The sequence below is a fragment of the Xyrauchen texanus genome, chromosome 44, assembly GCF_025860055.1.
Source record: "Xyrauchen texanus isolate HMW12.3.18 chromosome 44, RBS_HiC_50CHRs, whole genome shotgun sequence".
NCBI classification, from domain to species: Eukaryota; Metazoa; Chordata; class Actinopteri; order Cypriniformes; family Catostomidae; genus Xyrauchen; species Xyrauchen texanus.
In genome coordinates this window covers 7,854,549-7,878,721 of record NC_068319.1, presented here as the reverse complement: position 1 = coordinate 7,878,721, position 24,173 = coordinate 7,854,549, and the positions used below count along the sequence as shown (strand labels likewise).

Sequence of the window (24,173 nt, the reverse complement as noted above, 5' to 3'; positions counted from 1 at the left end):
GTCTGCCTTGCAAGCGCTTGACGACAACTGCAAAATAATCTTGTAAGTCATTGCAAAAACAAATAACATCCCAACTGATTGGCATAGGTATCTTGCTATGATTTGAAAATGTGCAGTGGGTCTCCGCAGGCCAATCGCTGGGAGTAGGAGGTGGAGAGACGAGTTTGATTACCCTACTATGGACAAGGCTTGTCTAGTAAACATGAATCAAGCAACATGACGTAAACTCATACGGCTTACCTGATTGGCCGAGAGGCAGATGTTGGCAAGGAGGCGCAAGACTGCTAATTAATGAACGAATCCTACTATGAGCGAGGCGTAGCTTATGAATATTAATGAAGGTACGTGACTGGACGCTCCAGGAAGGTTACAGTGTAACGTCAGCGCAGTCTACTTAATATTCACGAGCTATGTCTTCGCCATAGTAGGATTTCAAAATCCGCCGTCTGTTTCGCGCTGTGATGAATTGAATAGGGAAGAAGAAAAAGGAGGAGGAGGAGAATCCAATCCGGTTTGAGCAGGTTTTTGTTTCGGAGGAACATTAACGTCTTCCTACACTGATCAAACCTACTGTGTGAATCTTTTACCGTGTTCAACACACAGTGGCTGCCGTTTTTCAGCGTTAAATCCTTGCATCTGGTATTTCAAACCCTTTTTGTGCTTGTACAAATCCACAGCCATGCCTAAAAGGAGCAAAGTAAGTAGCGCAATGGTTTCTTAATTTATTGAGGCACCATCTTTAATAGAATATGCAGTATTGAGCAGGAAAAAAGAAAAGTGCACGGATGCATTCACTGTGCACGCAATTTTTCTTTTTTCTCCCCTGTTTGTAATGTTAAGAAATCGCAACGATTCGTGTTTGCAGACTCGTGTTTTAATTAACGCGTGTGTTGATTCGAGAACGCGCGACTGAGATTTTTTTCTGCATTTAGAATTCATTTAAGCGAGCTTGTTTTGCATGCATATGGACAGATGCGCGATGATTTGTGTAAATATGTTTTTTGTTTATAATTAGATGTGAACTCTGTCTACATTGATCAGACAAAGGGGGTGTAACAATCTTAGTTTTCGTTTGTGCAGCTTACAGTCTCATAGCCCAAGGCTGTCGCGCGCGCAAAGTAGCACATCAAATTGTTGCATCGAAATGTATTTTTACACATGCCATTTTTATTTTTAGACACGGTTTCCAGAAATCTCACATTACTGTTTAAAAGCAATGCTCGGTTTGTAAAGGCTAGTTTTCTAGTGTCATGGCTGCCCTTGAGCGTAACCCGATGGGTTAAACTCGCTATATGGGTTTGAACATGCAGTGGCAGACGGTGCAATATTTCATCCGTGCATTAGGGATTTAATTCCTGCGTTGGGGCTTTAATTCGGCGACTTATGCATGTCCGCATCTCGAAATATTCGATCGTGCAAGTTCGCGATTATGCAATGGCGATATTTTTAACACATCATAGCGCCACTGTTTGGTGTTTCCTATTATTCACATTCTCTATTTTCTTTAGAGGACCCCCGTGCACCTCGGGATGTTGGGTTTGAAAGTGAATGGCGGGAATGCCATTTGCGGTGGGGTGGGTGGGGCGAGCGCAAATCTCTATTAATCAGCGTGGAATGAGTCGCTGTGCATGAAGGGGGCGGTGCACACACACGGCTGCAATGCAAACGGATGGGGCCGCAACACAACATGGACGAATGGAGGAAGAAGATAAACACTGATGTGTGGCTGTGGGGAGAAAAAAACGATTTACTGTAGTCTAACTAATGCTTGTAGCTATTTATGTCATTAGACCCAAATAAAGCTTGTTTATTTCTTTTAGGACGTTTGTTACAAAATGTATGGATTAATTTGGATTTATGAGAATAACATCTGTTTTTCCCTCCCATAGGCGAACAATGATTCTGAAGTCTCTGAGGTAAGCAGAACTCCCTCTTTAATGCATGAACTACTTAGTAAGGCCTGATGTCAAGACAAAATAAAATACACTGTGGTTTGACTATGTTTAACCTTGTTGTTATTTGCTTTACAGCCTAAAAGAAGGTCGGAGAGATTGGTAAATGTGAGTATTCTTGTTTTTAACTCTAATTTGCAGTCATTCAGCAGATGTGACTATTATTTATATTGTTTGTTTATTAGTTGGGTGTAATCTGATTACAATGCAATTAGTTACTGTAACGATTACTTTTAGTACAAAACAAGTAATGTATTATATTTAAAATGTTTCTAATCAGATTAGTTATATACTTTCAGTTAATTTAATTACTTTTAAGTACATTATAGGGTTATGCATATTTATGCACATGAATTATGGCTGTATAACGAGTCCTTGTGATGTGAGGCACTGATTGAATGACTTATATAAATACTAACATTATTTAACATTTGTTGAGCAGAAAGGTGTTTTAGAAAGTAACTTAGAAGTAATTAGTAATGTGATTACTTTTCAATTAAGTAATTAGTAATCTAATTTCAATTTTTAGATAAATGATTAGTCATTTGTATTTGATTTCTATTTTTGAGTAATTTAGCCAACACTGATTAGTAGTAATAATTAATGTGTTATAACTCTTGGGTTTTTAGAAACCTACAGCCCAAAAGGCAGAGCCTAAGCCAAAGGTAAGGAAACTATGTATTGTAAATACTAATAATAATATTAAATACAAATATCTACATCTCCACAAATAATTAGGAATTATAGCCTAGCAATAATATTAAAAAATATTTTGTCACATTGTTAGAAGGCACCTGCCAAGCCTAAGAAGGCGAAGGAACCCAAGGCGGCCAAGGAGGAGAAGAAAGAGGAGGTGCCCGCAGAAAACGGAGAGACAAAAGCTGATGAGGAGGTGAGATGCTCATAGACCGGCAAATTTTATGAAAAACAACCTAAATGATGCCAAAGTGTTAAAAAAACATACTCTGCAATCTCAAATGTTTTTTTTTTTTTTTAGGCATCAGCAACAGAAGAAGACAAGAAGGACGAAGATGGGGAATAACTTTGCTGAGGTGTCATCTTTTACCAGCACTCCCTGTACCTCTTTTCTTGTACAATTCAGGGGAATATTTTTATCTACTATTTTCTAAAAGCAGGTTTTTTAGTAGTTCAATTGTAGAGACACATTTTTTATGTAAGAAAAGAAACATTTTGAAAGTGATCTCATATTCAACATTTTTACATCGGCAGAAAAAAAATCACGTCATCGTAAATGCCGACAGGCTTTTTTTTCTCTCTCTCTCTTTCAAAATGAGAGGTAGAGCAGCAGGTTGCAGGCATGTTGTGTACACAGACAGCTGGACATCTTACCGAGCTTGTCCGAATGACTAACATTCCATTGGCTCTATGAGGGATTTTTTTGTTTTGTGTGTAACTTGTAATGTGTGTTTGGGGAGGGAGGGGGGATGGGCAAATAACTAATTGTTTATTGTTTATAAGGCGAAAGATTACTTGTAGGACGTTTGTAAGTTGTATGTTAACTGCAGTTCTTCATAATCATTTCTGCTAAATAAACATATTCTCTAGTACTGGAGTTCATGTCAGGCCTGTGCTTTGTGTGTATTGATTTCGTCTCTTCTGTGATATTACCGCAATAAATTTGTAAAACTGCTGTGAAAAAAAGATTTTTGGGTATTAAGGCCAATGTGTGATATGGTACAGATGGCAAATATGGGATTAATAGCTCTGTTCTCAACAAAGCTGGCAATTCTTTAACATCATTAAATTGCTAAATTGGGGACAACTGAGTCATTTCATGTAAAATCACAATAGCTGTAAAGCTTTCTGACCAGCAGTAGCAATATTTTTGTGGGACTTAGATATCAAGTATAAATGTACAGTTTCTTTTGATCATTGTTTAGAGATGTATCTCTGTGTGTTCTGGTTCGATAAAACAAGCCAATAAAATTCAGTTGTGATAACCTGTTTTCCCTTTGATTTCTAAGTTATATTCATTGCTGTAGGTTCAACTATACTTGCATGAGTTAAAATAAGGAAATAGAAAAGGATAAAGGAGCAATTTCTATCTGATCTGACCTTCAAAATCTAATGTTAGTTTTACTGAGTGTAGTGTGCTTGATTCAGTCATTCAATAATGTTTTTTACTTGAATAAAACTAGTTAATTTAGATTTGACCTCATGAAGCACATTTGTCCAATGTTTGTTTTTTTAAGAAAATGTGTGTAAATCTTTTTTTTCTGATGATAAATGTAATAGATTAAAATCAGTATTTAATCACAGTTTCTAGATAAGCAGATTCTGCAATTCCCCCTCATCAGGATAAATAATGTGTTATAGTGTTATATGTTATATTCTAGACAGATTTCTTATGCATTTCGTAGTTAGAGAGCAATCAAAGAGTGTATTCGGTATTAAAGTATTAAATTATGTATATCATGTTTCACAACTCAAACATTATATATTTGGCACAGTATGTGATACTTCTACAACATTATCTGCAATTTGTTCAAGTGATGGCTGGATTGACTTCTCACACCTGTTAAAATTTAGAGGTTGTAATTACAGTTATTATTACAATGGTGTAAGCTACGATTAGCTATACAGAATTTAAAGGCAATGTCAACAACTTTGGAATCAGTAACCAGACTTTTTCAGTAAAGTTCTATCCATTTGTTTAGACCGATGAATGCGTATGAGTGTTAGACAAAAATCATTTACATGTAAAGATTAGTCAAAATTAGTCAAAACAGCTTTGTACAGCTTTTTGTATCTTAATCCCTAAATCAGAGATGAGGCAGATGGATCTGAGCTCAACAACAGCACCTGTCGACACAGGAAGTGACAGAAACTGTCACTCTGCTCACTCTAAGAAAACAGAGAATCTGCCTAGTAAGATAAATGGATAAGGTACCTTGGATAACCAACACTTTGCCACCATATGTGAACCCTTCTATGATACCTAAACAATGTGACCTTGCCCCCAATGCACACCCAAACCTCCATTGCAAAGCTTTCTCAAACTTTGTAATGACCTACAATATATTTGTCATAAAAATGTTTTGTTTTTATTCTAACACATGAACTTAAGGTAAGGGAGTGTCTGTGCTTTGTGCCACATTCCTGCTATTTCCAGTGTGGGTTTGACAAGCTCTTGGCTAGATTCCATTGAGATCATTTGTCGAGGAGCTGAAAAAACAAGCCTCCTTTACACTGTCTAATTCTGGGGGGAATAGTGACTAAACACCAACTTGACCAGAGACATGCAAATTCACCGCCAAAATTGTCTTTCCTTGAGTGACTCATTACTGTAAAAAAAAAAAAAAAACAGCTGGAAATGGAGATAGACTTTGACCAAGACATTCAGCAGAACAACTGGTCATGTATGTTGAATTTGGCTGTTGTAACTAAAAACAGTCATTTCAGTGGCTATGACTCTTTGGTCATGAAGGGATACAGTGGTTAATCATTGTGTTAGACTTCAGATTCACATTTCTAATCAAAATAAATTCATCAGGTGACTGTAAACCTGCCATTAACTATTTTTAACAAGGCTTAATCTTTGAGTGAAACAAATATCGGTGTAATAGTGGAGAACAACATTGGCAAGTAGATCTTTTGTCCGCTGGTCTGAATGGATTTACAACCTGATTTACGTCACAGACTTTTTACACAACGTCCAGACAGTTTCGTTATTTTATGATGTAAAAATAATAATAATAATAAATCCTAAATATAGAAAATATTTTTGAAATGTATTAATATTACAGAAATTTCTGGATAGTACTTTTCTGATTAAACATTTAATGTTTTATTGCTGTTAATGTAAAGTGCTGCGGTGAAAGCTAAGTTTGCTAAGAAAAGCTAAACACTCTTGCAATGTTTCACATGTGATGTATCGCATTACGCCCTGGGAAACTTTTACTTAGGTTATACATGTTTGCATAACACTCAATAAGAGCCAGTACGGTTGTTTCACTGTTGATTTTCTCAGAAACCGACGTTGTTGTGTTATGTTTGATTATTGTGTATGATGGTCAGTCTCATCCTACTCCGTTCACACGCGCTCTACAGACGCGTCAATATGGTCTGCTGTTGGAGCTGCGTTTAATGTTCAGCACTGGCGAGTGGATTATTTACAGAAAAATGTGGTGAGACTTTTATTAATATATAGCCATATATACAAACATAATACAAACATATACATTGGCAGCCAAAAGTTTGGAATAATTTACAGATTAAAATTATGGAAAGAAATTGGTACTTTTATTCACCAAAGTGGTATTCAACTCATCACAATGTATAGTCAGGACATTAATAACATGAACTTTTACAATTTGAAAAAATGTTCATAGCTTCTTAAACTACTTCAAAGTGTTCTCATCAAAAAATCCTCCACGTGCAGCAATGACATCTTTGCAGATCCTTGACATTCTAGCTGTCAGTTTGTCCAGATTCTCAGGTGACATTTCACCCCACGCCCCCCTGCTGTCTTGTCGGGCACCTTACAGTCTCTAGTTGATCCCATATCTATCTGTCTGTTTGTCTGTCTGTCTGAAATTAAGTCTTTCTTCTTTTCTCTGTATTTAGGGTCTGTTTGGAGTACCAGAGCGCAGCAGTCCTGATGGTTTCCAGGTGGCCCAGTGTAAGGCTCTCAGGAAAGCTGAGTTTCTGGTCCACAGGGCCTGCACGCATCCTGGTACCAACACCGTGGAAACGTTTGACCAGCTGTCTGACAGTTTATGCAAAGTGGCAGACCTGTAAAATGTAAAAAAAAAAAAAGTTTTTATAGCTATTTTCATGTGTACATACATATGCAATTTTGTTTTTTTTATAAAATAAAAGTTTATTTTTGTCGCAGGGAGATTTCATCAAAGTTGCTTACCCAGATGCTTCATTCGTGCAGCTGCAGAAAGGGCCTGCATTGATATTGGAACCATTGTAGAGAAGTACTTTTGTTTTAAGGGGTTTCGTTTGATCAAATGTGAAAATGTTGTTAGTGGTATTTTAAAATATAGTATTTAAAATACTACCTTTTAGTAGTAAAAGGTAGTATTTTCCCAAATGAAACTATCTTTTAACTATCTGCATTCGCCTTTTTAAGAGTTGATGTAAGTGGGCGCAAACATATGCGATGTGTTGCACTAGCTTAAACTTGTGTCTGAAACAACGTAAATATTCACACAGTGTGGGGTGAAGGTAAAACATACAACTCACATTTGTAAGGTCACAGAAGTTTCGCTAGTTAGTGGCTACATTCTCCATTATCCAGCCTCGCAGCTAGGTAACTTCGCCCCTTCCGCTACATACAGCAAGCCATGAGCACTGAGTGCATGAAGTGTCCAACAATTCACACTGTGCTTTGACAGCTGAAGAAGTGCATCATCCGAGTACTTGTTGTACACTTTTCTTTGTTACTTTTTACTTAAGTAGTTTGGGACACACCCTATAACATTGTTTCTTCCATCATACAGGTTTGAAATATCATAAGGGGAGTAAATGATATGAGAATTTTCATTTTATTCCTTTAATAGTACTTTTTTACAGTGATGACATTTTTATATTGTATGAACATGTGTTACACACTCAATACAAATGTGGATTTGTTTCAGAGCTTAAAGAATTTGCTGGAGAATGAAGCCAAGCTGTTTTTTTTCACACTGGACCCAGACACGACGCAGGTGGAATTGCTGTACTCTGCACAACAACTCATTAAAATTATTAGAAAGTGCATTAATTACACCTTACAAAGCTTTAGAGAAGTTAAACAGAAGCAGATGTATATCTAAACCAAGCAACAGTTTGATAGTGGACTCATCTTGGCTGTGTTTATGTGGTTCTGTTGCAGGTTTAGGAGAGTTGCAGAGCTCTTCATGTTTGATTTTGAGATCAGATACATCTGGAATTGAAGGTTTGTAAGAACAAATACAAGCCTTCACATGAACTTTTTTTTATTATTATTTACGCTGACCACTTTATAAAGTATATCTTTCTGTATGATTTATCTTAGAGGAAAAAGGCTGTCACTCTGAACATGATGCTCCTGGATCTTTACCACGAGTTTCTAAATGGTTCCCAGCTCCCGAATGCCTTATAGAAGCATGTCCTACCAGAACACATCCGCCACTGTTTCTCCATAGACGGGAACTGCATTCAGATTGGAAATCATACACTTCTGGGATGGGATGTGGTGAGTAAATAATGAGAGAATTTTCATTTTTCCTTTAAATAGTCATACACTACTTTCTCTTTCATTGTGTGGACAACATAAGGGTGAATACTGTAAATGATGGCAGAATGTTCATTTTTGGGTGAGTTAGGCCTGTTCCTTGGCAAAGTAGTTATGTGATTGAGCTAAATCTTTAATGTTTCTTCATGGTGTGACCTGCTCTATGTAAGCTGCTTTGAACGTATGCTTTTTTCTTGGCCGCCGGTCCATTATAGAATTGATTTTAAGATCTTATTGTTAGGTCATCTGATCAGAGATTTTGAGTGTCTCAACTGAAAATAAAAGGAGACCGCACATTTGCAGTAGTGGCCCCAAAGCTTTGGAACAGTTTACCCCTGCATATTAGAACAGCACCAATGCTGTTATCTTTTAAATCTCAATTAAAAACTTTTCTCCCAGGAGATTTCATTCATACTTATGCTTGTTATTGTTTTGTTTTTCTCTACATTTTTTATTGTACAGCACATTGGTCAACAGCATGTTTGGTAAGCAATCTTTTTTCTTCCCTCTGGTTGGTACGGGAAGCTGCATATAAAATCTTTCTGTACCCCAACAATAGTCTCTTGCTTTGCCTGCATGAGCTTTTGGCTTGTAGACATGAGCTGGCAACATTAGTGGGCTATGAGTCATTTGCACACAGGGCTTTGAAAGGAGCAATGCCTAAAACACCAGGTAAAAACAGTGTTAAATCAGAGCGCCATCTGTTTGGCTAAAAGCTGCAGCAAATAAAGAAACTGAGGTAACAATTTGCAAATGCCGGGTTTGTTTTTCAGAAACTGTGATGAAGTTTTTGAAGCTGCTTACAGAGAAAACTCTCTGACAGGTTTGTTTCACACATTTTCACACTTGATGTTATACAAATCTTTAATGTGTAATAAACTCTCCTCTCTTTCATGTTTTAAAACAGAACTTCAAAGGATTTCAAGATGATGAGTGAAAAGAAATAGAAAACATACTCAACAAATCAAAGTATGTTTATTTTGTTTGACATGTTTTGTGAATATTGGTTATTCTTTGGCATCAATAAACAGGACCTAAAATCAAGTTCAAGGAACAAAAAAAATTTAAATTAACTAAAAGTTTTGCAGAACGTAACCAAAAACGGAAATGAAGTCATTTTCAATTATTTCAGAGTGTAAACGTTATTTTTAAATATTAGTATCCAGCTATAACCATTTAATTTAATTCTGATAACTGTTTAATGAAACCAAATTAGGGTTAAAACGATTAGTTGACATTGTACAATAAAAAAATTGGCGACAAAATGTTCCTTGTCGATTAGTGACTTGATCTCATTTACCGTAACATTGGATCACACTAAACTGTAATGATGGTGTGCAAGAGCAGCACTGCAGTTCACGCAAGACTAAAGAGAGGAAGAATTACACAGTCAGCTCACGGCCCAGATGCACTCTAGACATTCCAAACAGCTTCAGATGATGTAGATCGCAAAGCATGAGGGATGTGCATGAACGTTTGTGGGGGGTCTATTAAAGAAGCACTCAGTAACTTTTGTCTTTGTGTCATCTTGGACTTACACTGGCAACTAGCGGCTTGGATGCAGCATAATTTAAAATCAATAGTTTTCAGTTTCAGATGCCATTGTAGAAATTCAGTATTCACAGTCAGCCATGATTACTTTAATCAATGAGTGAAAGTGTCAAAAAACAGGACTCTTACGGAGATGAATCGAGTAGTATTCAGCTGGTCATGTGATACTCAAATGGCAGCCTCCATGTGTAGACCCTCTCCATGTAGAAAAAAAAACTATTTACTGATATGACTGGAGCCTTTTAATGTGAGTGGTCTTGATTTCCTACATACGGTATATTGCAAAATGTATAATTCATCTCTTTAGGAGTTAAAATGTTTTAATGAGGAACAATTACTGAGTGCACCTTTAAAGTATGGATCTCTGAAATCAAATAATTATCTTTGTGACAAATGTTTTCACGATACAGGACACAACAAATAAGGTGGTGAATTTGCATGGCAAATAACTATTTGACCACAATTTTTTTTTTTTTTTTTTATGAGTAAGGAACCAGGTGCTCAACCAATTTAGCTGAAGTTCCGTCTATACTGATGGAGTATTTTGCCTCAGATTATCGAGTTGTGAGACAGTTTGCTCGACCTTATCATACTGGAGAAGTGAGCCACAGGAGTAAATGCATATACAATTGCAAGAAAAAGTATGTTAACCCTTTGAAATTAGCTGGTTTTCTTAACTAATTGGTCATAAAATGTGATCTTCATCAAAGTCACAAGTATAGACAACCACAATGTGCTTAAGCTAACAACACATAAACAATTATAACCTTTCATGTCTTCATTGAACTGGTCGATCCTCCTTTGGCAGCAATAACCTTAACCGCTCGTTTCCGGTAGTTGTGGATTAGATTCTTCCATACGGAACTGCTTCCCCTCAGCCATCTTCTTAGGATGTCTAATGTGAATAGCTCTCTTGAAGTCATTCCACAGCATCTCTATTGGGTTAAGGTCTGGGCTCTGACTGGGCCACTCCAAAAGGTGGATTTTCTTTTTTAAACCATTCTGTTGTGGATTTACTTCAATGTTTAGGGTCATTGTCCTGCTGCATCGCCATCTTCTATGGAGGTTCAGCTGATGTTCAGCCACACTTACGTTATCCTGTAGGACAGGGCTATTCAACTTCATAGACAAGTTGGCCACCTGGAAAAAATCTCTGGAGTATGCGGACCAAGCCAGAATATTTTGTTAACATAAAGTTTCTATCAGTTATTGTGTTATAAAAGGCCTATAATTTATTCCGTCTTTGGTGTGCTACAGAGATGGATGTTCTTCTGGAAGGTTCTCCTCGCTCCACAGAGAAATGCTGGAACTCTGTCAGAGTGACCATCGGGTTCTTGGTCACCTCCCTGACTAAGGCCGTTCTCCCCCAGTCTCTCAGTTTGGCCGGGCTGCCAGCTCTAGGAAGTGTCCTGGTGGTTCCAAATTTCTTCCATTTATGGACGATGGAGGCCACTGTGTTCATTGGGACCTTCAATGCTGCAGAATTTTTTTTTTCTGTACCCTTCCCCAGATCTGTGCCTCGATACAATACTGTTTCAGAGGTCTACAGACAATTCCTTGGACTTCATGGCTCGGTTTGCGCTCTGACATGCACTGTTAACTGTGGGACCTTATATATACAGGTGTGTGCCTTTCCAAATCATGTCCAATCAACTGAATTTACCACAGGTGGACTCCAATCAAGTTGTAGAAACGTCTCAAGGATGATCAGTGGAAACAGGATGCACCTGAGATCAATTTTGAGTGTCATGGCAAAGGCTGTGAATACTTGTGTACATGTGATTTTTTATTTTTAATAAATTTGCAAAGATTTCAAACTAACATCTTTCACATTGTCATTATGGGGTATTGTTTGTGGAATTTTGAGGAAAATAATTAATTTAATACATTTTGGAATAAGGCTGTAACATAACAAAATGTGGAAAAAGTGAAGCACTGTGAATACTTTCTGGATGCACTGTACATTCAAACTTTTGATCTATTCATTATCGCTGATGTACACATTAACTGACTGCTTAAATCTAATAAAAGATTTAACTGTGTGTTTCTGTTGCAGAGTGATGCTTTCTCATGGTCTTTTCTGATGTTCAAGGTAAATAAAACCCTGTTTTTTAGAATCATAATTTTTTTGTCCTCGTGAAATGCAATTTTAAATCACTTCAAACTGTAACAACCAACTTGTAGTCTTCTAAAAATCTGAAATCTCAATATTCACCCACTGAATCTCATATATTATTCCCAGGAATGTTACAGAAGACTCCAACCATTGAAGACTTTGTAGATGCACTAGTGTTGGACCTTGATGCAGATTTCAAGTCCTACATTTAGTGGAGCATTGATAATTGTAATGTCACCACAATCCTGATTATTTCTTGAAAGACTGGATGCCACATCACTGTTTCCACTCTTCCTGCAGTCTTTTACGCCTCATTAAAATGTGAAATTATTACATTTAAGTACAAATACTTCATTACTGTACTTAAGTAAACATATATTTTTTTATATATGTATATATATATTTGTACTTGAGGATAAATATTTCCTTGGCCTTTTACTTTCCTTTGAACTGAACAAAAAGATTAAAAAAATCGGTCTGAACGATTCGCTTTACAAATCACATATCTGAATCAAAATCACAAGCCATATTACATGCTCTGTTGTCTGTCTCCTCTGGGGTAGACAAGAAACTAATCATGTGTTTGTTTTTTTTTTTACTGGTGGTTATATTTGCTTTGTAGCACATTCATGCTAAAATATGTTGTGACTAGGGTTTTCTGGATGGTTACTAGGGCATGCAATGCAGTTGTCAAGGTGATCTTTGCTGTGTTTCGGCACATTGCTCCAGTATGTGGTTGCCAGGTTGCTACTGTGCTGTTGCTGTGGTTTTTCGCACATTGCTCTGCAGTTGACAGTGTATTCTAGGTGGTTGTCAGGTTGTTGCTATGCTGTTGTTAACTTGTTTAAATTGTGTGTCAGCACATTACTATGCAGTTGCCAGGGTGTTCTGGGTGGTTGCCTATTGGCCAAAATTAAGAGCCCACCCCCACAAGTCTCTGTTCTGGTCACTAATATGACTCAACTCCCCCCTTCAATGTTCCAATTTTTATGGACTGTGGTGTTCATTTACACTCATCCCATAAATATTATTAATATTATGTGACTTGAACACATTAAAGGGAGTTTATTTAAAAATAAAAATTCTCACAATTTTCTCACCCTCATTCAATCCAAGATGTTTGTGTTCTGCTGGGGGAAATTAAGTCACAAAACAGATCTTTGAAAGAATATTGCTGTTATGTAGTTCAATTCAATGTAAGTGAATGGTGGCCAGACCTTTGAAGCTCCAAAAATCACAATGCAGCATAAAAGTAAACCAGAAGAATCCAGCGGTTTCAACAATGTTTTCTGAACTGATCTAGTTGGTTTTGGGTGAGAATAGACCAGAATACAACTCCTTTTTTGACTACAAAACTTGACTTTATAAGTCTCCTTGGTGATCAGGATTTCAAGATCAATTACACTTCCTAGAGTGCCATCTATGGTTCTGGGCATGCATTAAGCACAAGTAAAATCAAGCTTGAAATAATCTTGCCTAGAGCTTGCAATTAGGGCTGGGACAACGCGTCGACGCAAAATATGCGCGTCGATTCGTCGGACCCAAAACAAAGATGGCGGCGCCGGAGAGTAGTAGCAACACGAGTGGCTCCTCAGACTATCAGAAGTGCAAGGCACTCGTTCCTCTAAAGTATGGGAATTATTTTACATTAAAGGAAACAATTCCGTGATATGTCGTCTTTGCAAAATGGAGATGGCCTTCCATTCTAGCACCACGGCAATGCACCAGCACCTGAAGAGGCGCCGCTCACGCACGCGCGCGCGCTATTCTTAAGGTGAAAGGAAAATGTCAGAGTGTAAGTTGTTATTTGCATGTGAATGAAGATGCTTTTTTTCAGTATGTTCAACATAAATGTTGAATTCTGAATGTTTATTTTCATTATTTATTTTTTGTTGGAAAAGCACTTTCTGTATTAGCTTAAAGCCCCCAAATTTACAATAGTTACTGTATTCTTTCAATAGCTCTAAGAAAGGGTGGCTGGGAGACCTTTTTATTTTTTTATTGAATGCTAGACATCAGAATGCATTATTTTGCTCTTGTATACTTTTACTTGAATTTTATTTTTGAGTTTATGAAAAAGGTGAGTGGCAGAGTATATTACTATGTTGTTGTTGTTATTTTTATGTGAATGAAGACTTAAAAGATGCACTTTTTTCAGTAAGCTAGGACTATGTTTTTTCAACATAAATGTTCAATTCTGTTGGTTCAGGAAGGACGCCATGACAGGCTGCTGGCTCCCACTGTCGCTGTTAATTTTTATTTATTTTTTTGTTGGAAAAGCACTTCTGTATTAGCTTAAAGCCCTCAAGTTTACATTGGTTACTGTATTCTTTCAATTGCTCTAAACAAGTATTTTGGGCGACCTTTTAATTTTTTTATTGAATGCTAGACATCAAGTTGTTAATCTGAAAGAAGAATTACAAGATGCACTTTTTTCAGTAAGCTAGGCCTATGTGTTTTCAAGGCTTCAAGGTTTTATTGAATGCTACCTCTGACTAAGAATGCATTACTTTGCACTTGTACAGTCTTTTATTTTGGAATTTTAAGAGCAATAAACATATATTGCATTTTTTTCATTGAGATATGTAAATAAACATGTATAAATTGCTATTAGTCAATTAATGGGGAGATAATCCAAATCGAATCGGACTGGAAAAATGAATCGTTAGATTAATCGATGCATCGAAAAAATAATCGCTAGATTAATCGTTTAAAAAATAATCGTTTATCCCAGCCCTACTTGCAATGGCAAGATATACAGTAGAAATGTGTTACAATTTGGTTTCTCACCCAAAACCAACTGAATTGCTTCTTAAGACATGGATTTAACCACTGTAGTAGTAGTATGGATAACTTTATGCTCCCCTAATGTGCTTTTTGTAGCTCTGAATTTCTGTCCACGATTCACTTGCATTGAATTGACCTATAGAGCTGAAATATTCTTCTAAAAATCGTTGTATGTGTTCTGCAGATGAAAGTCATACACATCTGGAATGGCATGAGGGTGAGTAAATGTTAAGCACCACCAAAGGTTGCCATGGGTTTAATGAACTGTTCCATAATTTATGCAATGTAATATTGATTACTTTAATACTTAAGTCATTTTCTCAGGAGCTACTTTTACTTGAGTCAATTTGCATGAAGGTATCTTATACTCCAGTATGACAAATGCATACTTTATACAACTGTCATAATTACCAACATGCCACCCCATATTTGTATGACCTTCTGTGTGCACAAATGAAAATTAAGAAATATATTTGAACTTTGTAGGTTTTCTGCTGCCTTTGTGCTTCAAAATATTGGTACTTGCAATGTGAGGACCTAGAACTGAAATATTCTAAAAATAAATCTGGGATGGCATGAGGGCAATTAACTGAGAATTTCTATTTTTGAGAGAACTATTCCTTTAAAGTGTGAAAAGAACACTGGGACTAGCAGAAAGTAGATGGCGATTTTCATTAAGATTTAAGTCAGTTAAATAGAAAACCATTCCAAAACATTAAAAATGTTCACATTTAGACGTTAAGATGCATTCTATATGGTAAATTTGTACAAATTGAGTAAAAAAAACTTCTGAACATGGAAATTCTTCCCCTTTGAAAGCTCACAGATGATCAGCTCAAATAAAATGTGTACACTTTGAACACAAGATGCATATGAACTTCTTTTGAAGTAGAAGAAATGCACAAACAAAAGTTCAATTTTTTATTTATTTACCTATACAAAAGACCATAACTCAAGCCAGGATGGAATCTGGTCAGGGGAGAAAAAAGAAAAAAAATCACATTAGAGTCAGGTAGATGATAAAAACATTTATATTGAAAGATGCAGTTAATATGAAAACATATTAAGTTTATAATTACCATGTTATGCTTCTTTCTCTGGAGCGACCTCATCTGTGCCCTTGGTGTTGCGGGTATAGATGATCTGAGCTCTGTGTTTAGACACCAGCTTGATCAGACCTGAAAAGCAAAAAAACGCCTTTAATTCCAACTGTCCTTCATACACCATAATACACAGCTGACCGATTGTGATGAATAGTCTCGATTCCCATACATGAAGTTGTCTATAGTCAAATCTAAACACCATTGTACATGTAAAAATGTATTCTACTAATTATGTTTGTAGTCACAACATCTGATCATCACCTTTGCTGAGCAGCTCCTGGAGGGCAGCCCTAGCCAATGAGCCCCTGATCTTCAGCCTCTCAGATACCACAGCGGGTGTGATGAGCTTGTAGTTGGGAACTTCTTTGTACAGTTTGTCATAAGTGGCCTTATCGAAGAGGACCAAGTTGTTAAGCTTGTCCCTAACCTTTCCTTTGGACCACTTCTGCTCGGGACCAAGGAAGGCAAAAGTTAAAGTCCACCTCAAGCCTTTACATGCAACTGCACAGTAACATGTGCACGAATCAGTCAACAGCTTTAAACGCGGCTGACAACATTTCCAGTTTTTTTTTGAAGGATGTAATTTAGTGTAAATATCAGCATTTGTCTGCATTTTACCTTCTTCTTCGCCTTGCCTCCGGATTTGTTGACGGGATCTTTGTCCTTTTTGGACTTGCCCGTATCCTTCTTCTGCTTACTATCCTTGGGCGGCTATAGAATCAAAGCGAACACATTTCAGACAACGCGGATAAAACACAAATTTATTTTAATAAGCGCGTGCCACTACGGAGTGCGTGTATTCAGGCCTCGCGAACAACGTGCGTTCGGCACGGAAACACACCACACAAAATAATCACACATACGGGTTAAAATGACCCACTTAAGATAGATTATGTTATTGTTTATGCTTTAATACACAGTATATTGTAGTTATAGTTCGGCATTAAAGCGTTAGGCCAGGGTAAAAACTGATATTTTCTAACGTGAAGGAGTTGCTCGAGCACTCACCATGCTGAGCCTTTGCGAGCTGCGGAAGAGAAAGAAAGTGACGCACGCGCAGTTCCGCTTTGTCCGCGTGCGATTCGACGTGAGAAGTGCGAGCGGTCGTGGCGCCCTGCAGCTCGCGCCTACACCCTGCAGGACAGGAGCGAGTTTGTGTCATTTTTAAGAAAGCACATTCATTTTTAAAAGTTACAGAGGTCAAAATGTACTGCGTATAACTAAAATAATGCATTATTCTAAATGTAGAATAATAAATAATGTTTGTATACATGTATATATACAAAATTAGGATACCTATTTAAAATGATATGTAAGACTTAAGACATTTTAGAATTACATCTAGAATGTACATTTCTATTAGTATTCAGGCTAATAAATATTTTTTTATTATTATTATTATTATTTAGGATGCAAGTAGAATAAGAAAACAATAGGAGATTAAAAATGGTTAATAATAGATTTAATTACAAATTATTAAATAGGTTTTTCTAAGGACAGAAAATAAAAAATGGCTTAAATGAGTAAATTACATTATAGTAATCAGATATGCATGATTTACTGTACATCATGTCATGCTTTAATGTAAAAAAAAAAATGAATAATTAGCATGAGTTCTAGAAATAGACAGACGTTTGTCTGTAAAACTGTGTAAAAACAGCACGTGTGAATAGTGTGATCGCAAGAACACTGTGGTTGGATCTTTATTAAGATATGTCTAACATGGCTAAAACTACTCTTTAACATTAGTTGAAACCAGCTGCCTTTCATTCATATGCAAGGTTACGGGTCACAGCTTTGAGAGAGAGATACATATGAGTAGCCGACATGAAAAACTTTGAGGAAATTAATATGTCCTGCAATGTGAAATGTTGATACTCGACCTAAAACTATTTGAAAAAAAAAAGTTTAATATTCTTAAAAAAAAGTATTATTCATGCAATTAAAATTCCACGACAGCATAAAATATTACATGCCACACCACAGGACCAAATCTTAATATTCCAAGACATTCAAGAAATAAATATTGACACACATCGATACAGATGACAGGTTGCCACCCAGAAAGTCTAGCAGTGGTCACCTACATAATTTGCTTGTTCTACTTTGAGAGTTATATAAAAAGACTTGATATGGCATGCGCTGACTGAGCTATTTAAGTTTAAATGGAGAGCTTCTTAAATCTAGTATTTCACAGTACCTGCCAATTAAACACAACAGTCATGTAAAAATATTAAAACTCTTTAAAAAAGTTCATGCACAAAATAAAAATAAGAAATAATTGTGTTAAAAACGATTCTCATGTTACAGATAAGCAAACTTTAATGTGCACACATTTTTTCACACCTTTATACATCATAAAGCATGAAGCTGAGTGCATGAAATTTCTTGTCCCAAGTAGACACATATTTAAAATTGAAATTCCTTGGAATGATAACAGTGTCATTTGAACAGAGTTATAAAGTTCTAAATGGTTTATTTGTAAGTAATAGTGTGTACGATCTAGAAAAGCTGTTATGCAAATAACAAAGAGGGACACCTAATTAGTGACATTTAAATTCATGATTTAATCGAAACCTCCATGTTGAAGTAGCATTAACATTCATGTGACATAATTCAAGTTATTACACACTAAGAAACTGTTAGGGGTATAACAGTTATGATCCGGACCAGATATGGAGAAAGAAGACCGGGAGTCAAGAAGTTCAATTAAAGAATCAAAAATTTACTGAAGTAGTCTGCAGTGAAATTGGTAGAGCCAGCGGCAAAGTCTCACGAGGAGATCGAAAGCCAACTCGTACCTTACACAAAATCTTACATCAATTATACCATTTGCAAGGACGTACATTCCATTATTTTACTCCTGATTGGCTAAAAGACCATAAAGTCACAACATATAGACAGCTATGCGGCCTATCAACATTAATCAGCACACTTGTCGTCCGAGCCCGAGATTTACATCTGAAGTGACCTCGCAGATGGTCGCGGGGCGTCTTCGAGTCGGCCTGGTGTGCATCCCTGGGTTCAAAACCTGGGTAGAAGGTCAAACGCACACACAAAACACTGACGAACGACAGTTCTTCTCTGGGCACAAGAGAGCCAGAGCACAACGTTATCAGGCCATTTAAACCAAAACAGAGAGATAAAATATTCACTCCTCGGGCATAGGAGAGGGGTAGAAATAACATACATTTCTTCCCTAAAGAAATAATAAGAGAAAATCACACTTCTACTATTCAGGTATTATTACATAGGACTTTAAACCATATAATTAGTCATGGAAAGGTAACAATCAAACACAGAATACATCTGGAACCTATGTTTAACGCATTCTCCCTTAAGAGGCTGGAAAGCATCACAGATAAGCTTATCCCCAAAAGACCTTCAGCCTACGTGCAGGACAGACAGAAAGACTCTGGAATGTTCCTAAAAGAGACTAGTTAGCATTCAACACACATATGATTCAAAGTATATTTCAGTTATGCATAAGAAAATAGAATTGATTATGTGATCATGCATATAGTTAATTCATCACTTTATTAAAGAAGTTAAGCAACAGAATACAGATAGATATTGATATAAAAGGATATATATATATATATATATATATATATGTATTGATATATCTGAAGATACAAGGGATTTTGACCCTCACCCTTCAGTCCCCGTTTTAGACCAATGTGGGGTCCAATACCGCCACGCCTGGTCTACCAAGTGAGGTCACTACGGAAGGTGGAGTGGTAACGCATGCTTCCCTGACGGGTCACACTTGTCTCTTCAGCCTCATTGCGGACATGCTGGATACTAAAAATTCCCAGTCCCCACGCGAAGGCTCTCCCACCTTCCACTCACAACAGGGCATGGATGTTATCCTTCTTAAGTTTCTCTGTCAAGCGTGTCGTCAGTTTTCTCAGTCGGTTCTCCTCCTCGGAAGGGTTCAAGTTACTGCAAGCAGACCTGCATACATAAGAAAAACAGAAACGAACACACATCCACACACACAGACAAAGGACACCCACTCCCAAAAGAGCTCCAAAAGCATATAACACATATTTAACAGCTCCCATGACCAAATCCTCTGACGCAGCCACAAACTCCTCCCAAGCTTCCTCCACATATTCCTCCACTGTTTCCGTCATGTCAGTAAATATTGCTCCTACCGAAAAAGCCAAAACCAATGCTACTGCTATAGCAGACGGAGGTTCGAATCAGTATACCATGGAGTGCCCTTAGATTTAAGCCATACAGAATTCAAATACTCATAACCTGCAAATGGATCATTAGTTTTTATCTGTTCCAGAAATGCAGTGATAAATTTCTGCCGAGCTGTTTGCGCCTTCAACCGAGGAAAATATTCAGTCTTCTGCTTCAACTCTGCAACACAAAGAGACAGCTCTGCTTCATTAGCTTTCTTACTCTTATCAACTGGACGCCATGCAGGACCCATGGGGTGTGTCAACCTGTGTTTAGCACAGTCCTCTGATGGAGTCTTAGACTCTAGATCTTTGATTTCCTGTACTGAAGGAATTGGAATCAGAAATTGTCTAAATTGTTTTGCCCTGTCAAACCACTCATCTCCAATAGCTACATCGGACAACTGAGGCCACATCCTCACCTGGAATGATTTATAATTGTCCCACAACAGCTCCTCATACTTTAAAGGTACCAGACTAGTCTTTGCTCAAGTGTACATCATTTCAATATTCAGTTTAAACACTTGCAAGTGCATCCATGGTGTCACATTATAAGCCATCGATGTAGGATTATAACATTTATCTTCAAGGTAATCATGCAAGTGATCCATGTTGAAAACAGTTCTGTTAGCAAGGTTCCTAGCAAACTCATACTGGTGCAACACATCAGATAAACTAGCCCAAGTGTAACCTGACTTAACAAAAGAAGCATTACACACCTCCCAGGGTATCTCCATCATCTTCACACCAGTGAGCTTCTCAGAAATTTCTCTACATTTATCAACATCTCCAGGAGGAAACATCTTAACAAACCACTGTTGAATTTCTTTACCTAAACAACGCTCAACATGTGCAGTCTCCTTCCAAGGGTCATCGAATCTAGTGTACCTGGGCCAAGACAGGGACAAAGCATTAATAACAGGCAAACCATTTTTACTGCCATTCAGATCGAACTTGTCCCTGTCAGTTTTATATATCCGTCCTAACCTATCACAGACTGCACCGTAAGCCCTATTAGTGTCCCATCGGATCATGTGGCATTTAGTTGGGACTAACAATCCCCATCTCATCAAATCCTTATCATTTATTGCTGTTTGATACTCATCAGACCCCGGTTCTTCTCTAATCACAATATTGCTGTATATATAGCTTTGGGCTACATCTTTAACGACTTTGTTGTAACCAAGTTCATTCTTAGCTTTGGGAAGATAGTATGACATGATGTGGCGAGGATCAGGAGCACTTGGGTATAACGGAAGTTTCACTGCTTTTCCACCTAAAATCATGTGGGAGTCATTCACATCTGCTACCTGACGCCTCCTTCGTTCTGCTCTACTCTCACCTTTTCTAGATTTTAGCAAATATCGATTAACCATATCCATTCGTATAGAGCATGCAATAAAACAATAAAAAAAAAGAGAAGGAAAAGAGAGAATGGATGAATGGATTAACAAAAGCCGATCTGGTCACATATTCCAAATGCAAGTCCTTGAGTCCATGTCTCGGGCAGAGGAGAGGGGTAGAAATAACATACATTTCTTCCCTAAAGAAATAATAAGAGAAAATCACACTTCTGCTATTCAGGTATTATTACATAGGACTTTAAACCATATAATTAGTCATGGAAAGGTAACAATCAAACACAGAATACATCTGGAACCTATGTTTAACGCATTCTCCCTTGAGAGGCTGGAGAGCATCACAGATAAGCTTATCCCCAAAAGACCTTCAGCCTACGTGCAGGACAGAGAGAAAGACTCTGGAATGTTCCTAAAAGAGACTAGTTAGCATTCAACACACATATGATTCAAAGTATATTTTAGTTATGCATAAGAAAATAGAATTGTTTATGTGATCATGCATATAGTTAATTCATCACTTTATTAAAGAGGTTAAGCAACAGAATACAGATAGATATTGATATAAAAGGATATATATATATATATATATATATATATATATATATATATATATATATATATATATATATATGTATTGATATATCTGAAGAGACAAGGGATTTTGACCCTCACCCTTCAGTCCCCGTTTTAGACCAATGTGGGTTCCAATACGCCACGTCTGGTCTACCAAGTGAGGTCACTACGGAAGGTGGAGTGGTAACGCATGCTTCCCTGACGGGTCACACTTGTCTCTTCAGCCTCATTCGTGGACATGCTGGATACTAAAAATTCCCAGTCCCCACGCGAAGGCTCTCCCACTTTCCACTCACAACAGGGCATGGATGTTATCCTTCTTAAGTTTCTCTTTCAAGCGTGTCGTCAGTTTTCTCAGTTGGTTCTCCTCCTCGGAAGGGTTCAAGTTACTGCAAGCAGACCTGCATACATAAGAAAAACAGAAACGAACACACATCCACACACACAGACAGAGGACACCCACTCCCAAAAGAGCTCCAAAAGCATATAACACATATTTAACAGCTCCCATGACCAAATCCTCTGACGCTAGCCACAAACTCCTCCCAAGCTTCCTCCACATATTCCTCCACTGTTTCCGTCATGTCAGTAAATATTGCTCCTACCGAAAAAGCCAAAACCAATGCTACTGCTATAGTAGGCGGAGGTTCGAATCAGTATACCATGGAGTGCCCTTAGATTTAAGCCATACAGAATTCAAATACTCATAACCTGCAAATGGATCATTAGTTTTTATCTGTTCCAGAAATGCAGTGATAAATTTCTGCCGAGCTGTTTGCGCCTTCAACCGAGGAAAATATTCAGTCTTCTGCTTCAACTCTGCAACACAAAGAGACAGCTCTGCTTCGTTAGCTTTCTTACTCTTATCAACTGGACGCCATGCAGGACCCATGGGGTGTGTCAACCTGTGTTTAGCACAGTCCTCTGATGGAGTTTTAGACTCTAGATCTCTGATTTCCTGTACTGAAGGAATTGGACTCAGAAATTGTCTAAATTGTTTTGCCCTGTCAAACCACTCATCTCCAATAGCTACATCGGACAACTGAGGCCACATCTTCACCTGGAATGATTTATAATTGTCCCACAACAGCTCCTCATACTTTAAAGGTACCAGACTAGTCTTTGCTCGAGTGTACATCATTTCAATATTCAGTTTAAACACTTGCAAGTGCATCCATGGTGTCACATTATAAGCCATCGATGTAGGATTATAACATTTATCTTCAAGGTAATCATGCAAGTGATCCATGTTGAAAACAGTTCTGTTAGCAAGGTTCCTAGCAAACTCATACTGGTGCAACACATCAGAAAAACTAGCCCAAGTGTAACCTGACTTAACAAAAGAAGCATTACACACCTCCCAGGGTATCTCCATCATCTTCACACCGGTGAGCTTCTCAGAAATTTCTCTACATTTATCAACATCTCCAGGAGGAAACATCTTAACAAACCACTGTTGAATTTCTTTACCTAAACAACGCTCAACATGTGCAGTCTCCTTCCAAGGGTCATCGAATCTAGTGTACCTGGGCCAAGACAGGGACAAAGCATTAATAACAGGCAAACCATTTTTACTGCCATTCAGATCGAACTTGTCCCTGTCAGTTTTATATATCCGTCCTAACCTATCACAGACTGCACCGTAAGCCCTATTAGTGTCCCATCGGATCATGTGGCATTTAGTTGGGACTAACACTCCCCATCTCATCAAATCCTTATCATTTATTGCTGTTTGATACTCATCAGACCCCGGTTCTTCTCTAATCACAATATTGCTGTATATATATAGCTTTGGGCTACATCTTTAACGACTTTGTTGTAACCAAGTTCATTCTTAGCTTTGGGAAGATAGTATGACATGATGTGGCGAGGATCAGGAGCACTTGGGTATAACGGAAGTTTCACTGCTTTTCCACCTAAAATCATGTGGGAGTCATTCACATCTGCTACCTGACGCCTCCTTCGTTCTGCTCTACTCTCACCTTTTCTAGATTTTAACAAATATCGATTAACCATATCCATTCGTATAGAGCATGTACTCATGTTTTCACAAGCTATGTGGTCAGGGATCCAGCTCATTGAACTGAAATCTCCTTCAAACAGGTCAACGCCTCCACTCCTCATCCAACGACCTTTTTGCATAATGAGGGTAGTATCGGGATAATTTGGGGAGTGACCAAGCCAATAGGTCACTGTCTCATTTCCGTCCAGACGATAACAACGATCATTTACCTTTTGGTACATGGTCGGAATTAAATTTAGACCCTCAGTTGAATTTAGACATGGTATTGTACCCATGATGTACGGTTAT

General features: G+C 37.6%; 2 protein-coding genes and 1 pseudogene across 2 annotated transcripts; 2 read left to right on the top strand and 1 right to left on the bottom strand.

Moving 5' to 3' along the window:
* Positions 1 to 499: 499 nt before the first annotated feature.
* LOC127636721 (non-histone chromosomal protein HMG-14-like) lies at positions 500 to 3,913 on the top strand. The gene is made up of 6 exons (XM_052117409.1): positions 500 to 697; positions 1,890 to 1,916; positions 2,031 to 2,060; positions 2,582 to 2,617; positions 2,740 to 2,844; positions 2,950 to 3,913. The coding sequence occupies exons 1-6, from the start codon at positions 680 to 682 to the stop codon at positions 2,992 to 2,994; spliced, it is 261 nt and encodes an 86-aa protein (XP_051973369.1). The 5' UTR covers positions 500 to 679; the 3' UTR covers positions 2,995 to 3,913.
* Positions 3,914 to 4,741: 828 nt separating this feature from the next.
* LOC127636355 (mitochondrial intermediate peptidase-like) lies at positions 4,742 to 11,763 on the top strand (annotated as a pseudogene).
* Positions 11,764 to 15,540: 3,777 nt separating this feature from the next.
* rps25 (ribosomal protein S25) lies at positions 15,541 to 16,860 on the bottom strand. Its single transcript, XM_052117408.1, has 5 exons — positions 16,744 to 16,860; positions 16,354 to 16,446; positions 15,997 to 16,180; positions 15,712 to 15,810; positions 15,541 to 15,601 (listed from the first exon to the last, which is right to left on the bottom strand). Exons 1-4 carry the CDS (start codon positions 16,744 to 16,746, stop codon positions 15,716 to 15,718), a joined length of 375 nt encoding a protein of 124 aa, XP_051973368.1. The 5' UTR covers positions 16,747 to 16,860; the 3' UTR covers positions 15,541 to 15,601; positions 15,712 to 15,715.
* Between the last annotated feature and the right edge of the window lie 7,313 nt (positions 16,861 to 24,173).

Coding starts and splice junctions, on each gene's coding strand:
- LOC127636721 (XM_052117409.1), top strand. Junction 2,061..2,581: donor GGTCGGAGAGATTGGTAAAT/GTGAGTATTCTT, acceptor TTGGGTTTTTAG/AAACCTACAGCCCAAAAGGC. Junction 2,845..2,949: donor AGACAAAAGCTGATGAGGAG/GTGAGATGCTCA, acceptor TTTTTTTTTTAG/GCATCAGCAACAGAAGAAGA.
- rps25 (XM_052117408.1), bottom strand. Junction 16,181..16,353: donor GAGGCAAGGCGAAGAAGAAG/GTAAAATGCAGA, acceptor GGTCCCGAGCAG/AAGTGGTCCAAAGGAAAGGT. Junction 15,811..15,996: donor CCAGGAGCTGCTCAGCAAAG/GTGATGATCAGA, acceptor TTTGCTTTTCAG/GTCTGATCAAGCTGGTGTCT.